At 36.7% G+C, this 18,016-nt stretch overlaps 1 protein-coding gene across 7 annotated transcripts; it reads right to left on the bottom strand.

The window, feature by feature from the left end:
• Positions 1-1,998: 1,998 nt before the first annotated feature.
• Positions 1,999-17,173, bottom strand: LOC132631264 (snRNA-activating protein complex subunit). 7 transcript variants are annotated; one of them, XR_009578831.1, is made up of 13 exons: positions 17,017-17,171; positions 15,200-16,885; positions 14,899-14,954; positions 9,952-10,018; positions 9,765-9,820; positions 8,505-9,093; positions 7,559-7,647; positions 7,348-7,438; positions 6,110-6,205; positions 5,594-5,719; positions 5,241-5,501; positions 3,285-4,510; positions 1,999-3,192 (listed from the first exon to the last, which is right to left on the bottom strand). XR_009578831.1 is itself a non-coding variant. In XM_060346874.1 (13 exons), exons 3-13 carry the CDS (start codon positions 15,332-15,334, stop codon positions 4,229-4,231), a joined length of 1,848 nt encoding a protein of 615 aa, XP_060202857.1. In that variant the 5' UTR covers positions 15,335-15,365; positions 16,445-16,885; positions 17,017-17,171; the 3' UTR covers positions 1,999-4,228. The 7 variants fall into 7 exon arrangements, 4 of the variants coding, with proteins under 4 accessions (XP_060202857.1, XP_060202846.1, XP_060202864.1 ...); XR_009578827.1 differs by having other exon boundaries at positions 1,999-3,182; XR_009578830.1 differs by having other exon boundaries at positions 1,999-3,383; positions 3,638-4,510.
• Positions 17,174-18,016: the final 843 nt, after the last annotated feature.

Raw genomic sequence — 18,016 nt, 5'->3', positions numbered from 1 at the left:
TTTCGAACTCCTATACAGAGGAGTCAGATCTTGATGCAAGCTTCTTTCCATGGCTGTTATAAAATTAGAAGAAGCTTTATTTGCATAGTTGGTTGTAGCTCGTCAATTTTAACACTCGTCAATTCTCAATTTTTTGTACACTGACAATGAATATAACTTAACTCTTAAAAAGTTTAACCAACAAATCTACATTACATAGTTCAACGCACACTAAGATTCTTATTATTTTGTTAATGATAGGTAAATACTAAAATGCGTAATCATATGATTTGATCAAGCCTTTAATTTTTTTTTGGTGGACACGTGGCATCTATTTAGATGCCCATTGAACATTGGAGGATGCGGTACTGGAGGTGATCCGGACCCCAAATAACCATATAAGGGTTCTTTGGCACTAGAAATCCACTCCGATGATAACAATTACGGATAAGTTTGATACCACGAGAACTCTTTTCTAGTGTTTGATTGCCATAAAATATTTTTCTGAAAATGACTGAAACAAACTAAAATCCTCAACACAAATACTCAAAGTATTATATAATCATTCATAGCCAGATTACAAGTGCAACACTTACACTACTGAATTAGAAATAACAAGTAACTTAGAATAGAAATAAGAATTGGGATGAGAAATTAGAACTAGAGAAAGGAGATGAGAGAATACAGATACCTAAACTATTCGTATAACTGTTCTTTCTAACTTCTAGTCCCTTTTAACAATGGGTAATTGGGCCTAGATCCCAAACCAATCTTTGTGAAAGCCTTCTGGTCCAAATGTTTCTTGGCCCAATAACTGTTTGTGTGAAATCCCTGCACCCCTTGGGCCTGGGCTGATTCATAACAATACTCCCGCCCTCAATAAGAACATTGTCCTCAAGGTTCGAGTTAAGAAATCAATTATAGATAAAGTAGTTATAGCTATATCGACTTCCACGATGGCAAGGGCCACTGATTGGCATGTCCATTTGCATACCAAAAAGAAACCAGCGGTCCGATATTTGCTAGCAACAAAAATGTGTATAATGATGTTCATAGTAGGGACCCCCAATTATTCTAAAAAACATTGTTGTATCCTGTAGACCATAGCACCTCTTTGATGTAGAAGCATAGTTCCCATGGCAGCCCTTTTTCTCCAGTAGTTCAACATTTAGATTCATTGTGGTAAAATGTACATTTGATTTCCTACGCAACGTGCTTAGACGTCCCACCATAGTCTCGACTACTCCATTAATTGCAGGGTGAAACTCTAGAGGCCCAACATTCTTAAACAAACCATGGAGTCGATATTGCTATTGTCTCCCATTTTTCTCCACAACTCACCCTGAAGGACTTGTGTAATTCCTTCTGTGTGAATTTTGCCAGCAGCACTGAGAACAACATCATAACATAGAGCAATGGCTAATGCATCAGCAAAGACGTCAATGGATGGCCTTGTCCAATAATCATTATGCAGTTCAAGTTTAATAAATTCAACCATCTTCACTGAACACGTTGTGGGCACTGTCAAGTCGTGTTGCTGTCGAAACGCGCTTCTAACTACAGTCAAGAGCAGCGAACTAAAGCATAACAGTCCACAAATATCAAGCTCTGCATCTGACACGACACAGCTAGAGACTGAATAACAGGAAGTAATTTGATATTCCTCGCGCATTGGTCCAAACAAGAGTGATCTGATAAACTTCGGCTGCAACGTATCTGAAACATCTCTTCTCAGTGCTACTACTAATCCATAAGTAATTTTCTGGTGAGTGCAAGCCAAAACAAGAAGGCTTTGCAGCTTCAACTTGAGAATCATCACTTTCACCTTTAAATACCTTTATTATTATGTCACTAGTCTCCAAACCCAGAATTTCAATGATTTCATTGGTCTTGTAGAAAGAGAAAATAAGAGAGTCATGAAGGAAAAAAGGAAGTCCAAGATTACCCATGTTATGAAGTTCCAATGCACAGGCATTTAAGCAAGGCATACCACTCATGTTCATGTACCAAATCCCGGTATTGATAAAAGAGCACAAGCAATTCTATTTGCCTCTCCTTATTATGATTATGCTTTTCCAAGTGATTATAAAGGAGACTAAAAAATGGTGAAGTAGCAATGACCAAAGCAAAATCACATAGAAAAATAGAAAGCTGCATATACCATTGTTGTCTGGGATCCCACACTTTAGTCATTGAGGTAGAAGTCACGTACTCGAGATGACCTCTTAGAGTTGAGGTCTTGGAATTTATCCCTGGAGCCGTGATAATGGGGTGTCCATGATGACACAACTCAGTCATAGTTTGATTGAAAAGAGACCGGAGACGTGGAATCTGAGAGTTGATAACAGACTCCAAATGTTTCGACAAAACTTTCGCAAGATGTTTTGAATCCATCATGTGAGCAAGCTGCTGTAAGATTGGGCAAAAAGCCTCTGGAACCAACTCCTTTTTGGCATTTGTAGCTTCCTTGCATAGGCTGGTAGCGGCCAACTTATGTTGGACCGCAATCTCTGAGTCCTGAACTTGCAGTTTCACATCCCTCTGGTCCTCATATATCAAATCTTCGGGAGCAGATTTCATCAGTGTTAACGGCAGCCTAAGGTCGAGCAACTTAGTTGCACATAGACAGGAACTAACGTCGAACACTTGGTCTTCGGTAATCGCTGAAATTTCCTGTGCTGAATTGACAGCTTCCATGCTATGCTTACGAACGAGACCCTCATGATCACCACACAAGAGCATAAGTGTTTATTACATTGGAAAGTATCAGTCGCTCCGTCAAACATGTAGTCGAACACCTGATCATCCGCAACAATGGGAGATTCCTCTACCAACTCCACGACCTTGACTGAATTTTTATTTCCGACTTTATGGGTTTCCATGTCTTCAAGAATGTCAATGGCACCATTATGTCCATTAAAATCGCCGGCCAAAGAATCTACGTGGACAGATTTCTCGGGCAATTTATCAAAAATCATGCTCTTCGCAGAAGTGCCATCTATTAAACATTTAATCTTCTCTGAAATTTCTGCCAACCCAGCAATAATTTTAGTGATTGCATCCTTAGGAATAATTGCATCTCTCTGAGAAGATGTATCGGACATTTGGCGCGGCAGGATCATAATCCCAAGTAGAGACGAAGGCATTTGCAGTTGAACGTGGAGCACAGCAAGAACGTTGTTGAAATCGCAGAAGCAATTTCTCTGTGAAATGCTTCCAATCGTAAAATTGATCATTTCGATAGAGCCATCGGAACCATGCTAAAGCATCACCATCCAAGTAAAATGATGCGAGAGGCAACTTACAGGCTTCAGTGATGGAGTAGAACTGAAAATAGCGTTCAACTTGTAAGATCCATGCTTCTGGGTTAGAACCACTGAAACGGGGTAGCTCTATTGCAACAACTTTGGGAGAGATCGCCAGAACGTCGATAGATGATAGGCAAGCGCGAGTCATGGAATCCGAATCGATGAAAGCAACAATGAAACAAACTAGAATTCTCAACAAAAATACTCAAGTATTATAGAATCATTGATAGCCAGATTACAAGTGCAACACTTAAACTACTAAATTAGAAATAACAAGTAACTTACAATAGAAATAAGAATGGGGATGAGAAGTTAGAGCTCAGAGAAAGGAGATGAGAGAATACAGATACCTGAACTATTCGCATAACCGTTCTTTGTAAGTTCTAGTCCCTTTTAACACTGGGTAATTGGGCCTGGATCCAAACCAATCTTTGTGAAAGCCTTCTGGTCCAAATGTTTCTTCTTGGCCCACTAACTGTTCGTGTGAAATCCCTGCACACCTTGGGCCCGGGCTGATTCATAACAATGACATCCTCACCTTTAAGTGGAAGTTATTTTCCTCTACAATTATCTCAATTCTTAACTTCATATAGTAATTGATTGTTCTCAATCAGTAGTTTTCAAAAATTTCATCAGAATACCAATGTGTTTATATTAATATCACTAACAGAAGTTTTTTTTTTTTTTTGAAAATATTTTCCACTGCCCAACGGAACCCCGGAAAGTAATTTTTCAAGTTTCTTTTGAAAAAAGACTTGGCAAACAAAACACACCGTACCAGTAAATTTGTGGCTAAATGCGTATAAAACACATTATAAGAAGGGTAACCAAACAAGTAAAACTGACAAGCATAGAGAATTTTCAGAACTGCAATGAAAACATTTTTTTTCCCTCAGTTAAAAAAAGACTACTATATAAACTTCTGTTGTTCTGGTTACATTCTACTCATGGAGATATTCAAATACAGAGAAATCATCATAAAGCAGAGTCCCATCTACATAATGGAGCATGTAATAGCAAAGGTCACAAAAGTAGCAAGGATTTTCAGCAGCCCATTTATCATCAACAGTCACCTTAACTGCTCTATAAATTTTGCAAACAGAGCATTTCTGGAACCTCAATTTTGGCTGATAGGTTATCAATGGATACGCGGCTCGGTTCTGTACGTCCTCTGGATGTATAAGCCTCATGTCTCTTATTACAACTTGATGCTTGCAGTCCCCCTTTATATCATGCAAACACAGACACAAAGCCATTAACAATTTATATATAGTACAGTTCATGCTAAACACGAACGAGTGAAGCAAATGCAAGTAGTACACACGATAAAATAAGAGGTATATGCTATAGCCTATATGGCAACCTCCAAATGCACCCGTCTGAACATGCGACAGTGTAGTAATTGAAGGTGTTGAAAGATACAAGGTGAACCTTTAATCACATAGAGATTAATTGTCTCAAAAATCTATAGCTTCTCGAAATCAACGTGGACTTACCTAAGAACATAACATAATGGAAGCAAAGAATCATTTATAGGTGAAACCAACCACTTACGATTAGAGCTATTGTTGTTACATTAAACATTATGTCCTGGTAGAGATAAGTGTGAGATTCAGTGAACTTCTATTTTTAGAAAACTTCCCATTCACCTTAAAAGACAAATTATTTGCCACCATTGTAAGGATATGGGTCCGAAGAGAGGAATAAATACAGAGGATTCATATAGCCGATACCACTAGATTAGGATTGAGGCACGCGACTATTGAAATAGAAAATACCTTTCTCTATTAATAGTTGGCTAGACTTGATGGATGACTGGAACTGTATGTGTATACTCTTTGTATTTATCTTAAGACTTCCGTGGTGAAGTATTAATGAACAGTGATTTGAATTAAAAACGAACAGATCCCCTGAGCAACAGAAAAATAAAACAAACTGAGCAAGAAATATTACCTGGTGACAGTAAAGATATCCAGCACCAAGTCGAAATCTTAAGTCACAGAAACGAATTTTTTGCATTTCAATGGCCTTGAAATGGGGCAATTGTGGTCCCATTTTACTGCCAAAAAGTGCCTTTTGTTTCTGTGGCAGTTCACCGGAGGCGATAGATTCCCATTTTTCCAGTGCCTCGCTCTTAGATTCTTGAAGCCAATCAAGTATTGGCTTACTATAGTCTGTAGCAGAAGGATTCCTGAAATCATTGCAAAAGACATCCTACAGAAAATATTTAGGTTGGTCATAAGACTATATTAAACAGACGAAAATTGCTATTTATCATTAGAAAGCAAATTTTGCTAGACCATTACCTCCACAAGGAAATAGCCCGAAGGATCATTTTTGTCTGTTTTTTTCATTATCTCATCAGTAATGCAATAAATCTTATCTCTCATTTCCGTCAAAAATTGCCGCCCAAGCACCAGAAATTCTTGAGTCTACAGATACATATCATCATAGTCAGTTTTAACAATATATTAGAATATAAAGTTACATGAGTATTACTAAAAAAGCAGTAACAGGAAGATCTTTGATCATCTTTAACAAGGTTATTTCAATACTATGACAGCAGGTCAGAATAGCTAAAACAGGCAAAATGCATAATTTAAAACTGATAAGGCTCTAAATAAGCTATAACCTAGCAAAATAGCCTTCTATTTCATCACCCAGATAAGGTCTCAAACATAATGTTTACAGAGAATTTAAATATGACTACTGTAAAGAACGAAGATGAAAGAGGTGGCAGCTAACAAAAATAGATAAAGGCAATGTTGCTAAACATCAGTTCATCAGTGCTTCAAAGATAGCAAGAAAGAGCATGTTCATACTTTTGTCCATGTCCTTTTGTAATGATAAATCTCAACACAGAGGATAACTTCTGGAAACTGCACTGGAATATGTTCACAAGTGTTTGCTGCTCTCACCTGGCATAAAAAGACCAAGAACGAAATCAACAAACCATCATCTGTTTAGAACTAAGATGGCAGAAATTTAAGGGACTAAACTAAAGGAAGTGATATGTACATCTAATTCATATTACAGCTGTCAACTGCAAAGCAACACTAGAAAGGTCATGACGCCATCACAGCATATACTACAGATTTACAATGTATGCAAGTGTAATGTATTGGCTTACATGAAATTACTTTAGCCAGATATCACCTATATGGATCTTTTTCTTCCAATGTGCCTATCTTTAGCTAAGTCTACACTGATTCCAAGAAATTGTAGGTCTTTCGACACAACTTCTTCTATGTGATTTTAGGTCTACATCATTCCCTTTTAACACCTTCACTCACCACAATTCACACCTATAGATCGATTCATCTGTATGTTGACGCAGGACAAGACCAAACCATCTCATGCGTGCTACTTGCACCTTCTTGCGAATGTAGTCATTTTTATTCTTATCTAATTTATTATATAAATTTGACCATTTCCTCAATTTTAATGGTTAGTAGTTAAAAGGAGGGGATGAAAAAACCAGTTCTTTTTTTCAGTGATCGGAAAAAGCAATTTTCCTTCATAATATATAATATACAAATTACTGGTAAAACTAATAAGAGTTATAATTCATTAAACCCCCTACCTCACCCCCACCGCCCATCCCTCACCCCATACCCAAGAAAATGAGAACACAGAAAGACGCTCTCAGAGCAAAGATTTTTTTTTTTTTTCCAAAATAAAACTCAGAGCAAAGAAAAAGTACCCAGTCCAGAAATGGGATTTTTCATGTACGGATGGACAGAATGTTGATCTACCACGGCAAGCCAGACTTTTGCAGTCATAGAAGGGAAGGAGAGTTAGATGGTTACGTAGTTCTATCATGGCATTCGGAAATAATGGAATATTGAAATTTGCAGTGAGATTATATGGTGGAAGGAAAACTGATCAATTATATCTCTTAAGCGACCAGGCAAAAGATAGAATGAGTCAATAGTTTTTTTTTTTAACAGCCTAAACAAGCCTTAAACTAACTTTAGCCTTGCTCAGGCCTTTTAAATTCTAGACTCATCTAAAACTAGGACATACAGTAAATAAGAAACAAGGGTCTTAGAAGCACTACCTTTGTTCCCAAACTTACTGACTTGAGAGATGTCATCCTAGCACCCCTACTGGAGGATTTTGAGGCAGAGTGGCTGCTGCTGCAACTACCACTGAAAAAAATATAAAAAAGATAGCTAAGATGAAGAACACAAGAGGACACAAAATAATGGATATAACAGATTGGTTTAGTCATAAATAAAAACATATCAACTAGAAATGATGATCTGTACTTGAAAGAGTGCAATCTTGCCGCTGCTTTCTCTTCCTCTTGTTTTTCTTTAACTTTTGCAAGTTGTTCCACCTTTGGAATATAGTGGTCCTACAAAATGCAAGAACATCAACTTATTATTTGGAAAAAAAAAACACTTAAATTAAAAACACAAGGAGAAAGAAAATGGCGGAAAAATGAGCAACCACTATTATGTCAATGAGAAAAAAATATATAAGATGTGACTAAATGAACTGGCAGCTTTTATAAGCCAAATTATGTTCAACATTTTCTTTTCTCCTGCATACTTTTACACAATTCAATTTTTTTTTTCTTTTTTGGAGAAAAGGTCAATGTATCCTGATCAAATATTACATTCTCCTGTTTTAAAAAGGTATTGCTAGACTTGGGAGATCTCTCATTTTCAACCTGTTGGAACGTAAGCTGTATGAGCAACTAGGACTAATAGGAGTATCGGACAATAAAAGTAGATTTCTTTCAGTTTTGGAGGCTTGTTTCAGTGATTAACTGGAGGAGCTCCTGTTCATGGTTCATCACTTCTAAAGTATGTGCTGTGGAGAATTCACCTTTCACTTTCCATACTTCCACTACTTTGCTATCTATGATAAACGCCTTTGAGTCTAATATGGAAAGTGAATTCTTAAGGGATTAAAAAGGTGAAAATAAGCCTGAACATTTGATTTACTCTTAAATACATCTTAACCTAGATCATCAATATAAAACAAAATGCTAGATTACTCATCCAAGTGATCTAATAGTCCCAGTTAACGCATAGTATACACTATATAACTCTCAACCATATCCATGATAGGATAGGACACAAACTCTAATTAGGAGGTGAGAGGACACAAAACTCTTTTAACTAAAAAACCAAACAAAGACTTCAACACAACAGAAAATAGAGTGCTAGAACAGATATATATAACAGAAGAAGGTCAGTAGCATACATCAATAGCATTCTTATGATGTTTCTTCCCCCGTTTCCTCTTGTTGGACTTGCTCTTATCTGAACCTCCGTTGTTGCAGGCCCCAGGAGGGACGTGGTTTGAGGAATCATGTATAGTAGAAGAGTCCACTTCTCTTTCAACAGCATTCTTCTGATGAACATTCTTCCCCTGTTTCCTTTTGTTGGACTTGCTTTTATCTGAACCTTTGTTGTTGCAGGCCACAGGAGGGATGTGGTTTGAGGAATCATGTTTAGTAGAAGAGTCCACTTCTCTTTCAACAGCATTCTTCCCAAGTTTCCTTTTGTTGGACTTGCTTTTATCTGAACCTATGTTGTTGCAGGCCCCAGAAGGGACTTGGTTTGAGGGATCATGTTTACTAGAAGAGTCCACTTCTCTTTCAACAGCATTCTTCAAATGAACATTCTTCCCCCGTTTCCTTTTGTAGGACTTGCTTTTATCTGAATCTTTGTTGTTGCAGGCCCCAGGAAAGACGTGGTTTGAGGGATCATGGATAGTAGAGGAGTCCACTTCTCTTTCTGACCTTTCAAATGAAGCAAGTTCCGTATCCGATTTCCCATTATCTGTTCTACTGTTTTTAGTAAGAAAGGGGATTTGAAAAAAAATAGAACTAAGCAAATGAGTGTGGACCATACGCAAAACGGCAAACTAGCACATACACAAACAAATGGAATGAACAGCTAAATATGGTTTTATCAGGTGTAAGTGGTGTTGGGAACTATCATTTGACATCAAGAGAGACTTGAAGATATTACTGTTTTATGAAAAAAAAAAAAAAAAAAAATCTCAGTGACTCTAATATATAGAATGTCCAAACCTCAAAGAATAATTCTTCCATCCAGTTTCCTATAGATATATACACATGCAAGAATAATTTTTAAATATCATCATGCTTATTAAAATACTACTTTGCAAGTCAATTCAATTTCTACACAACTTGCTAGTCCCTTTTTTGCGTTCCTTTATTTATTTCCATAATCAATAAACATTCATTTCCAAAAGCTGTTTGACTTGCTTTATTATTAAAAGAGCAAAGATCTTCACATGCATAGCTCCCTAGAACAGAAGGAAATAGGTAACCACTTATTCCATCTTCCAACCTAATCAAGTATCTAGAGGTACATAAGTAGAATTGGACACAAATCATAGAATTGTGGAAATATCATCTAACCCGAATGGAAGAAACAAAGACCACAAAAAACAGTAAAATAGGTCTTGGTGTAGAATATTCATTTAACTAACCTTGTACCGAGGTGCTCTGTCAAAGTTTGTGAAGAGTCTTTGGCCAACTCATCATCCTGTTATCATTACATGAAGATCCCCTTTATTTTCTTTAGTAAGTGAAAATTTGTAAGCTAACCCTTTTTCTAATAAGTGAAAATTTGTAAACTAACTGTTATAATGACTTCCTATATTTAAAAAATGTCACCTTAAATGCTTCTTCAAAGGCTTGAGCCACCAATTCCTCTTCACTGATAATTTTAAGCTCTTCAACCCTGCAACACAATCAATGACCAGAGTCAGTTCATTATGCGGAAAATCCAAGTAGACTGTTCAAAACCTAAGAAATATAATCCATACAGAAGTCCAGCTTACCAAAGTTAAAATTTGAAGAGTCAATGTAATAACTAATAAGCACTACCTCTCTTTTATATGTACTACTGCGTATTTGGGTTTACACATGGTGTTCATTGATCTGGAAAAGGCGTCAGATAAAGTCCCTAGGGAGGTCCTGTGGAGATGTTTGGAGTCTGAAGGTGTACCTGTGGCTTACATTGGGGTAATTAAGGACATGTAAGATGGAGCCAAGACCCGGGTTAGAACAGTTTTTTTTTTTGGGGGGGGGGCGGGGGGGCTCAGAACACAGCCCAGTGATGATGGGGCTGCACCATGGATTAGCCCTGATAATGACGAGGTTAGGGAGATCTCAAATTTAGAATTAAAATATTAGAAGTGCGGAAGCAAATATAAAAAAAGAATCTGAAAACTAGAAAATAAAAGATAGGGGAAATTCGAAGGAACAATCCAAGAACGTAACTTCTAAAGTCTTGACAGGATCCAAGTAACAACGTATAGATTTATAAGAAGAAATCTAACGCCTTTACTTGAGACAAAAAAAAAGGGCAGTCCGGTCCACTAAGCTCCCGCTATGCACGGGGTCCGGGGAAGGACCAGACCATAAGGGTCTATTGTACGCAGCCTTACCTTGCATTTCTGTAAGAGGTTGTTTCTATGGCTCGAACCCGTGACCTCCTGGTCACATGGATCCTGTCAAGACTTGAGATAACGAATCAAAAACAATATATTCGGATCTTAACCGCTTTGTGAGTAATTTAAGACAACAATTAGTATTAGAACTAATCGGCTTCGAAAGAAATCAAAGAAGTTATCTTACTAACTTGAACTATGAACTAGTGTTGAAAGATAAATCCCAAAATAATGCCACAAAGGTTCAAAAGAACTCTCAATATATTATATTCTTCAAAATCTGAATTACAATGAAGGACAAGCACCCCTTATATAGTATAAAGAAGGGAGCTGGTCAAGACTTCAATAAGTGGGAATTATATACCCTAGAAGCATGGAAGAGTACCCACAGTTAAACCAATGCAAGTCAACATACACATAGACCAATGCAGGTCAACATAGATTAAAAATAATTATTAAATATATATTCTAGAAATTACATTTTGGGTTCTGGAAATTTCTCTTTTTTGGAGCAGATTGGGGCCTCATTCCATCTCATCTTGAACTTTAATTTGGCCCTCAAAATAGGTGTAAGACTTGAGGAAAATATCTGAATTGGGCTGGAGCTCTTTTTCCATCACAAGACACTTTTTCATTGTTAATTGCAGCCCATTGAGCTTGTCTTGAAATTTCCTTGTTTGAGATCTTGTCATGGGTCTTCTTGGAACTTCCAAATCTTTCATAGGTGCAAGAATATATGATTATGAAGGATTGGCCAAGTCGGATAGTAGTCACGTGGTACTATCAAAATTGTGCATGTATGCTAGTAAAGAAACTTACCTCCAATGGGAATATTACATGGAGCATATATTTGCTTGTAACAATTAATGGGAGATAGAGAAATTGGAGTTTGCCACAAGGGCCTTGTCCCAGAAATTACGAAAATTAGTCGATGATTATAGTAACCCTCATTGGGTGAAATTTATCGACTACTTTTGACTTGGGGTGATTGAAAAGAGGAATTCAAGCGCATTCATTCTATAACACAGTCTCAAGATGAAGTTAACTCCAAAAGTCCTATTCGTTCCAATAAGATGGTGAAGTATGTTATCTTCCAAGAGGAGGAGTCAAGTTGTGAACAAGAGAGTGACTCTTCATCGTGTGTAACTTCTCTTACACAAATAGAAGTTCCTAAACCTCCAGAAAATATAGAAGATGAGAGAATAAAAGAATTGAGTGAAAAGGAAAATGGTAAGGAAGAGAGATACAAAATTGAAAGGAGTAAGGAAATGCAAAATGACAACTCCAGAGAGGAAAAAGGGAAACTATACTCAAGAGGAGATGGTTCATTTGAAGTCCTTGAAAGGATTGGAGACAATGCTGATAAACTTGATATTTCTAGTGAATATCAAGTTAGTGCTACCTTCAAAGTTTCTAATCTTTCCTTATTTGATGCAGGTTTGAATTCGAGGACGAATTCTCTTCAAGAAGAGGGGAACGATAGCATCCATGTCAGCTCAGAATCATTGAAGGACATGGATGAAGATTTGGAAGTTCCAAGAAGACCCATGACAAAATCTTAAACAAGGATATTTCAAGACAAGCTCAATGGGCTACAATTAACAATTAAAAAGTGTCTTATGATAGAAGAAGAGCTCCAACCCAATCCAGATATTTTCCTCAAGTCTTACACTTATTTTGAGCCCAAAGTCCAAGATAAGATGGAATGAGGCCCAAATCTGCTCCAAAAAAGAGAAATTTCCAGCAGCCCAAAATATAATTTCTAGAATATATTCAATAGTTGTTTTAATCTATGTTGACCTGATTGGTCCATGTGTATGTTGACTTGCATTGGTCTAAGTGTGGGTAGTCTTCTATGCTTCTAGGGAATATAATTCTCATTTATTGAAGCCTTGACCAGCTCCCTTCTTTATACTATATAAAGGGGTGCTTGTCCTTCATTGTAATTCAGATTTTGAAGAATATAATATATTGAGAGTTCTTTTGAACCTTTGTGGCATTATTTTGGGATTTATCTTTCAACACTAGTTCATAGTTCAAGTTAGTAAGATAACTTCTTTTTTATATCTTCAGTTTCTTCTTGGTATTCTTAGAAGGCGATTAGTATACATACCAATTTTCGTCTAATGTTACTCAGGAAGCAGTCAAGATCCGAATTCAAAGTTTGATTCGTTTCTCAAGTAAAGGTGTTTGGTTCATCCAATAACCAATTCGTTGTTACTTATATCTTTTCAATCTTTAGAACTTGCGTTCTTGGAATTTCTTGGAACTATTTTCTTTGAATTTCCCATTTCTTTATTTTTCTAGTTTTTCAGATTCTTTTCTATATTTGCTTCCGCACTTCTAGTATTTTAATTCTAAATTTGGGGTCTCCCTAACCTCGTCGTTATCAAGCCCTTTCCTATTCGCCTTAGTGATGGACGAACCGACACGGCATATTCAAGGTTAGGTGCCGTGGTGTATGCTACTCGCAAATGACATAGTACTGATCGACGAGACACGTGATGGAGTTAGTGATAGGCTGAAAGTTTGACGAAAGATCCTAGAGTCTAAAGGTTTCAGGTTAAGCAAGACTAAGACAGAGTATCTAGAGTGTAAAGTTTTTTTTGATAAGGTAAGGTTTAAGTATCTAAAGTTTAAGTTCAGTGATGTGACGCATGAGGCGGAAGTGGAAGTGAAGATCAATGCACGAGTCCTATCCAAGAAAGGTAGTTTCAAATATCTTGGGTCCATAATACAGGGAGATGGGGAGATTGATGATGATGTCACTCATCGTACTGGGACAGGGAGGGTGAATGAAGGCTCGCATCCGAGGTACTGTGCGATAAAAATGTGCAGCCAAGCTTAAAGTTAAATTTTACAGAGTGGTGGTTAGACCCACCTTGTTGTATGGGGCAGAGTGCTGGCCAGTCAAAAACACCCACGTTCAGAAGATGAGGATGCTCAGATGAATGTGTGCATACTAGGGGGATATGATTAGGAACTAAGTTATACAGGGCAAGGTGGAAGTGGCCCCTGTGGCCGACAAAATGATGACAGCGAGACTAAGATGGTTCAGGCATGTGAAGAGGAGGTGTGTGGATGCGTCAGTAAGAAGGTGTGAGAGGTTGGCTATGACAGGAGTTAGGAGAGGTAGAGGTAGGCCGAAAAAGAACTAGGGAGCTTCAACTTATTGAGGACATGCCCCTAGATAGAAAGGCGTGGAGGTCGAGAATTAGGCTAGAAGGATAGTAGGTAGCCGAGTGGTCCCCTTATTAGTACTATTAGTTAGTAATTGCGTAGTTTCTTTTCTTCAAATGTGTATTGCTATATGTTGCCTCATTTGCTTTTTATCTCACTATTTTGTTGTCATATTTTTCTTCATACCACGCTTCACATCCTTGTCTTTTCTTTTGTGCAAAGGGTCTATCAGAAACAACCTTTGTACCCCACAAAGATAAGGCTAAGGTCTACGTCCATCCTACCCTCCCAGAATCCCACTTGTGCTTGTGGGAATACACTGGGTATGTTGTTGTTTGTACTGTTTATTTGGGTAGTAGGGAGTAGATGTAGATATGTGATTAAAAACATAATCAATTTTTATTTTCTTTAAAGTACATTCACTGAAGTAAAGTAAAAATAACAACGATAACAATATATTAATACTTAAAAATAGTAATAACGATATTCAGCTGCCAAAATAAAACTGGATGACAAGTTAGCAGCTGTCACAAATAACTTAAAGACGAAAAATAATTTACAAACAACCTACTAACAAGGTGTTATTGATAAATATAAATGATCCCAAAACTACTCTACACAAAATAGAAGCAATGAGACCATCCCCTCAGTCACAGTTATCTTATGATATCTCCTGTCTGAATACAAACTTCGAGTCAGCAGAACATTTTAAAACCCAAACCCTGGAAAGTGAAAAGAATCTGTCCATGCAATAAAAACCCAAAGACTCACAAATATTCCAGGAAATCATGTTTTAATTTTCACTCTGAAATCTATCACATAGTAAACCAAAAATGCTTGCAGTATTGCATCTCAAACAAATGAATTGATCACCGTCCAAAATTAATTAAAGGATATGCAAGAGAAAGTATGTGGAAGGTCATATGATCCACTTCACTTTTCTCTGCTTTTCTAGTAGTGAAGAGGAGCAGAAAAGAGGAACACTTACGATATCTCAGCATCAAACATTTCCAGTGAATCAGAGGACAACTCTGCCTTGAGGCGCTGCATAACAAAATTGAGATCCTTAAAATACTGACCATAAGCAAAGTTTCATAAATGGTGAAATCCATAATGGACTTCTTATCTTCTTTCTTTCATGTTTTAATTTTGTTTATTCGGGGTCCAGGGGAGTTCTGTATACGAACTCCTGATTCAAATATATTTTCACATGACCATGGAATCTATAAAAGGTATAAAACCTTCAAATAATGAGTGTCATCATTATCTAAAGGTAAATAGCTTCATACCTCAAGTTCATGGAAGATGCTGATCTCAAAGTCAGCAACCCTAGTGAGTGAACCAACCATATCAGATATGTAAATAGGACCACCACGAGGAACGGAAACATAGTTTTCATCTGCTGAAGCCTCCGGGTCCGACATCAAGAACCTATTTAACAGTTAAGAGCTGAAACTGGAGAAGAGAAAGAACAGTTAAGCATATAGTGGTAACCTCAATTCTCGGATCATGAAACCTTATGTGTGTCTTTGTCCAGGAACAACGAAAAGAGGATGTCAGAAAACTAAAAACACTCAATTTAGGCATAAATAGACACGTATGTTTTCTGAACATTCATGCAAAACCGTGTAAGGGAGAGAGAGGTCACATTGCACTCAACGGAAACTGCAAGATTGTGAAACAAGATCAAAAAACAACCTCAACTTATAATGTCACAACTATTTAAAAAGGATACAGCAGCATATTAAAAGAGAGTTCAAAAAACCGCCAGTTAAGACGTGAATTTGTGTTTAAGAAGTTGGAATTCTTAAAATCCTGATTTCATTACGACACTAAAGGGGCAGCCCGGTGCACAAAGCATTCCGCATTAGCAGGGTCCAAGGGAAGGGCCCTACCCCAAGGGGTGTGATGTAGACAGACTACCCTAATGCAACAACTCGAACCTGTGACCTATAGATCACACCGACACAACTTTACAGCTGCTTCAATTTCATTACAACGCTATTCCAAAAAATAATTCTGATAAAAACATTCTTTTGAATTACGAAAAACAGAAAGTAGTTTTCCAAGCAATTAGACATATGATACATCAAATATATACAACTTAGTAAGAAAATCAAGAGAGTTAGCCAGTCTTCTGATGAAACATTTATTGATATAAGATTAAAATGCTGAATTCAAGATAAACAATTGAGAGTTAAAACCCAAAAAGGAACATATTTCTCCAGCAGGGACGGACCCACATAGACCCGTGGGTGCTCACGGTGCTTGAGCACCCATTACTCCGAACGGGGAAGGCGTACGCCTATATAGAAAATTGTCCAGAACCGCATAAAGATTAAAGCGAGCACCCATTTACAGAAAAGTTCGCTGGGTGCTTTGGTTTAAAAGGTGGGTGGGAGAGTACTGAACCTTCTGCGGCAGGAGTTCGATCCTACATACAAACTTTCTTTCCTTTTTTTTTTTCCTTACCCCAAAGCAGTAGGAATAACCTTGAATTTACTAAGTTAACTCTTCAACAGAATCCTATATACCTTATCTGCCCCTTTCACTTGTTGAAGACAAGAATAACTCCTCCCTCTGTAGCGCTTTGTCTTTCCTTTTCTTAATTTTCCTTTATTTACTTCTAACATCCCTCGACGAAACACTCGTGTATGTGAAGAATAACCATCAAAATTACTCCTTTTATGCCACTGACTAGAAACTAAAGATGACTTCCTTAAAATTGGATTGCCCAAAATGTCTTCACGGTTGTAAAACATGAACATTAGGACTAGGGCACATACAATATTGAACACCCCACGAAGTCTTTTAATGAAAAAACCATTAGATTTCTCCATTTGGCCAACAGATATTTCAAATTACCCAAGAACCATAATCCCCAGTTTTCAATTAAAATCTACTCTAACTCAGCAAAAGCAACTAAAAGTCTTCGAATTGGCCTCGATATGGGCATACTTACACCATATATATTCCTAGAACACAAGAAAACAACAACCCAAAAGGAAAAAATAAACATACTATCAGAAAACAGAGGAACTCAATAAAACAAACATTGTTTTTTTTTTTTTTTTTTTGAAAGCTAACAACATAAAAGAGAAAGTACCTTTTTGTTTGTTGCTTCAGGCTTTTTCCATCACCTTCAGATAGACATTCTCGATTTATGAATAATTAGGGATCTAGCCTCATTTTTCTTCCCTCTCGTGGTAACCTATTGGGTTATTTGTGAAATTTTCCCTTTGCTTAAACAGAAGAAAGAGAGGGTTACTTAGAGCCCGTTTGCATATTAGTTATAAGCTGTTTTCAACTTTTTGGAGCGTTTGACTCAGCTTAAAGTATTTTGTGCTTAAAATAAGCTAAAAAAATAATTTCGTTCATTTGACTTAGCTTATCTAAAGCAGTTTATAAGTTATTTTCAACTTATAAGCCAAAAAAAATAAGTTAAACTACCCAATTTATTTTTTTTAGCTTATAAACTGTTTACAGCTTATAGACATAAGCCCACCCAAACATGCTCTTAGAAGTTTACTTTGAAAAGGAGAGATTATATAGGGGCAAACCTACTGTAGTTGGCAAAGAGAGAGGGTTATGAGTGTTGGGATAGAACCACAAGTTTCAAAACCTATTCTATATTATTTTTTTTAGAAAAAAAAATAGGGGTCGTTTACGAGGAATAAGAGATAATTAATTTTATAATAAATTTGAGATGAGTTTATTTCAAATTTAGTTGCAGTATAATTAATTTTGAGATTATTTATTTGGAGGGTTTATAGTGTTATTTTATCCTTATGAGAGGATAAGATAATAATATTGAAATGATTAATTCTGAAATAACTAATTCTAGAATAACTATTCTGCCATGAAAACGACCCTATTCAGTTTGAAATTGAAAGAAGAGTACTTTTGGAAAAATAGCAACGGGTGTTCGAGTAAATTAAATGAAAGAAAAAAATTAATAGGCATTAAATGAAAGAAAGAGTGAAATACTAAGATTAGCTAATTGTTATGGTAAAATGCATTGAAGAAAGGAATTCTATCTCTTTTAATCAATCCCTCTTAAATAAGTATTATTTATTTCCCAAATTTTTTGAGTATGCTATTAGTAA

This window comes from Lycium barbarum, chromosome 1 (genome assembly GCF_019175385.1).
Source record: "Lycium barbarum isolate Lr01 chromosome 1, ASM1917538v2, whole genome shotgun sequence".
In the NCBI taxonomy this organism is placed as follows: Eukaryota; Viridiplantae; Streptophyta; class Magnoliopsida; order Solanales; family Solanaceae; genus Lycium; species Lycium barbarum.
This window is presented reverse-complemented; position numbering and strand designations above follow the sequence as displayed.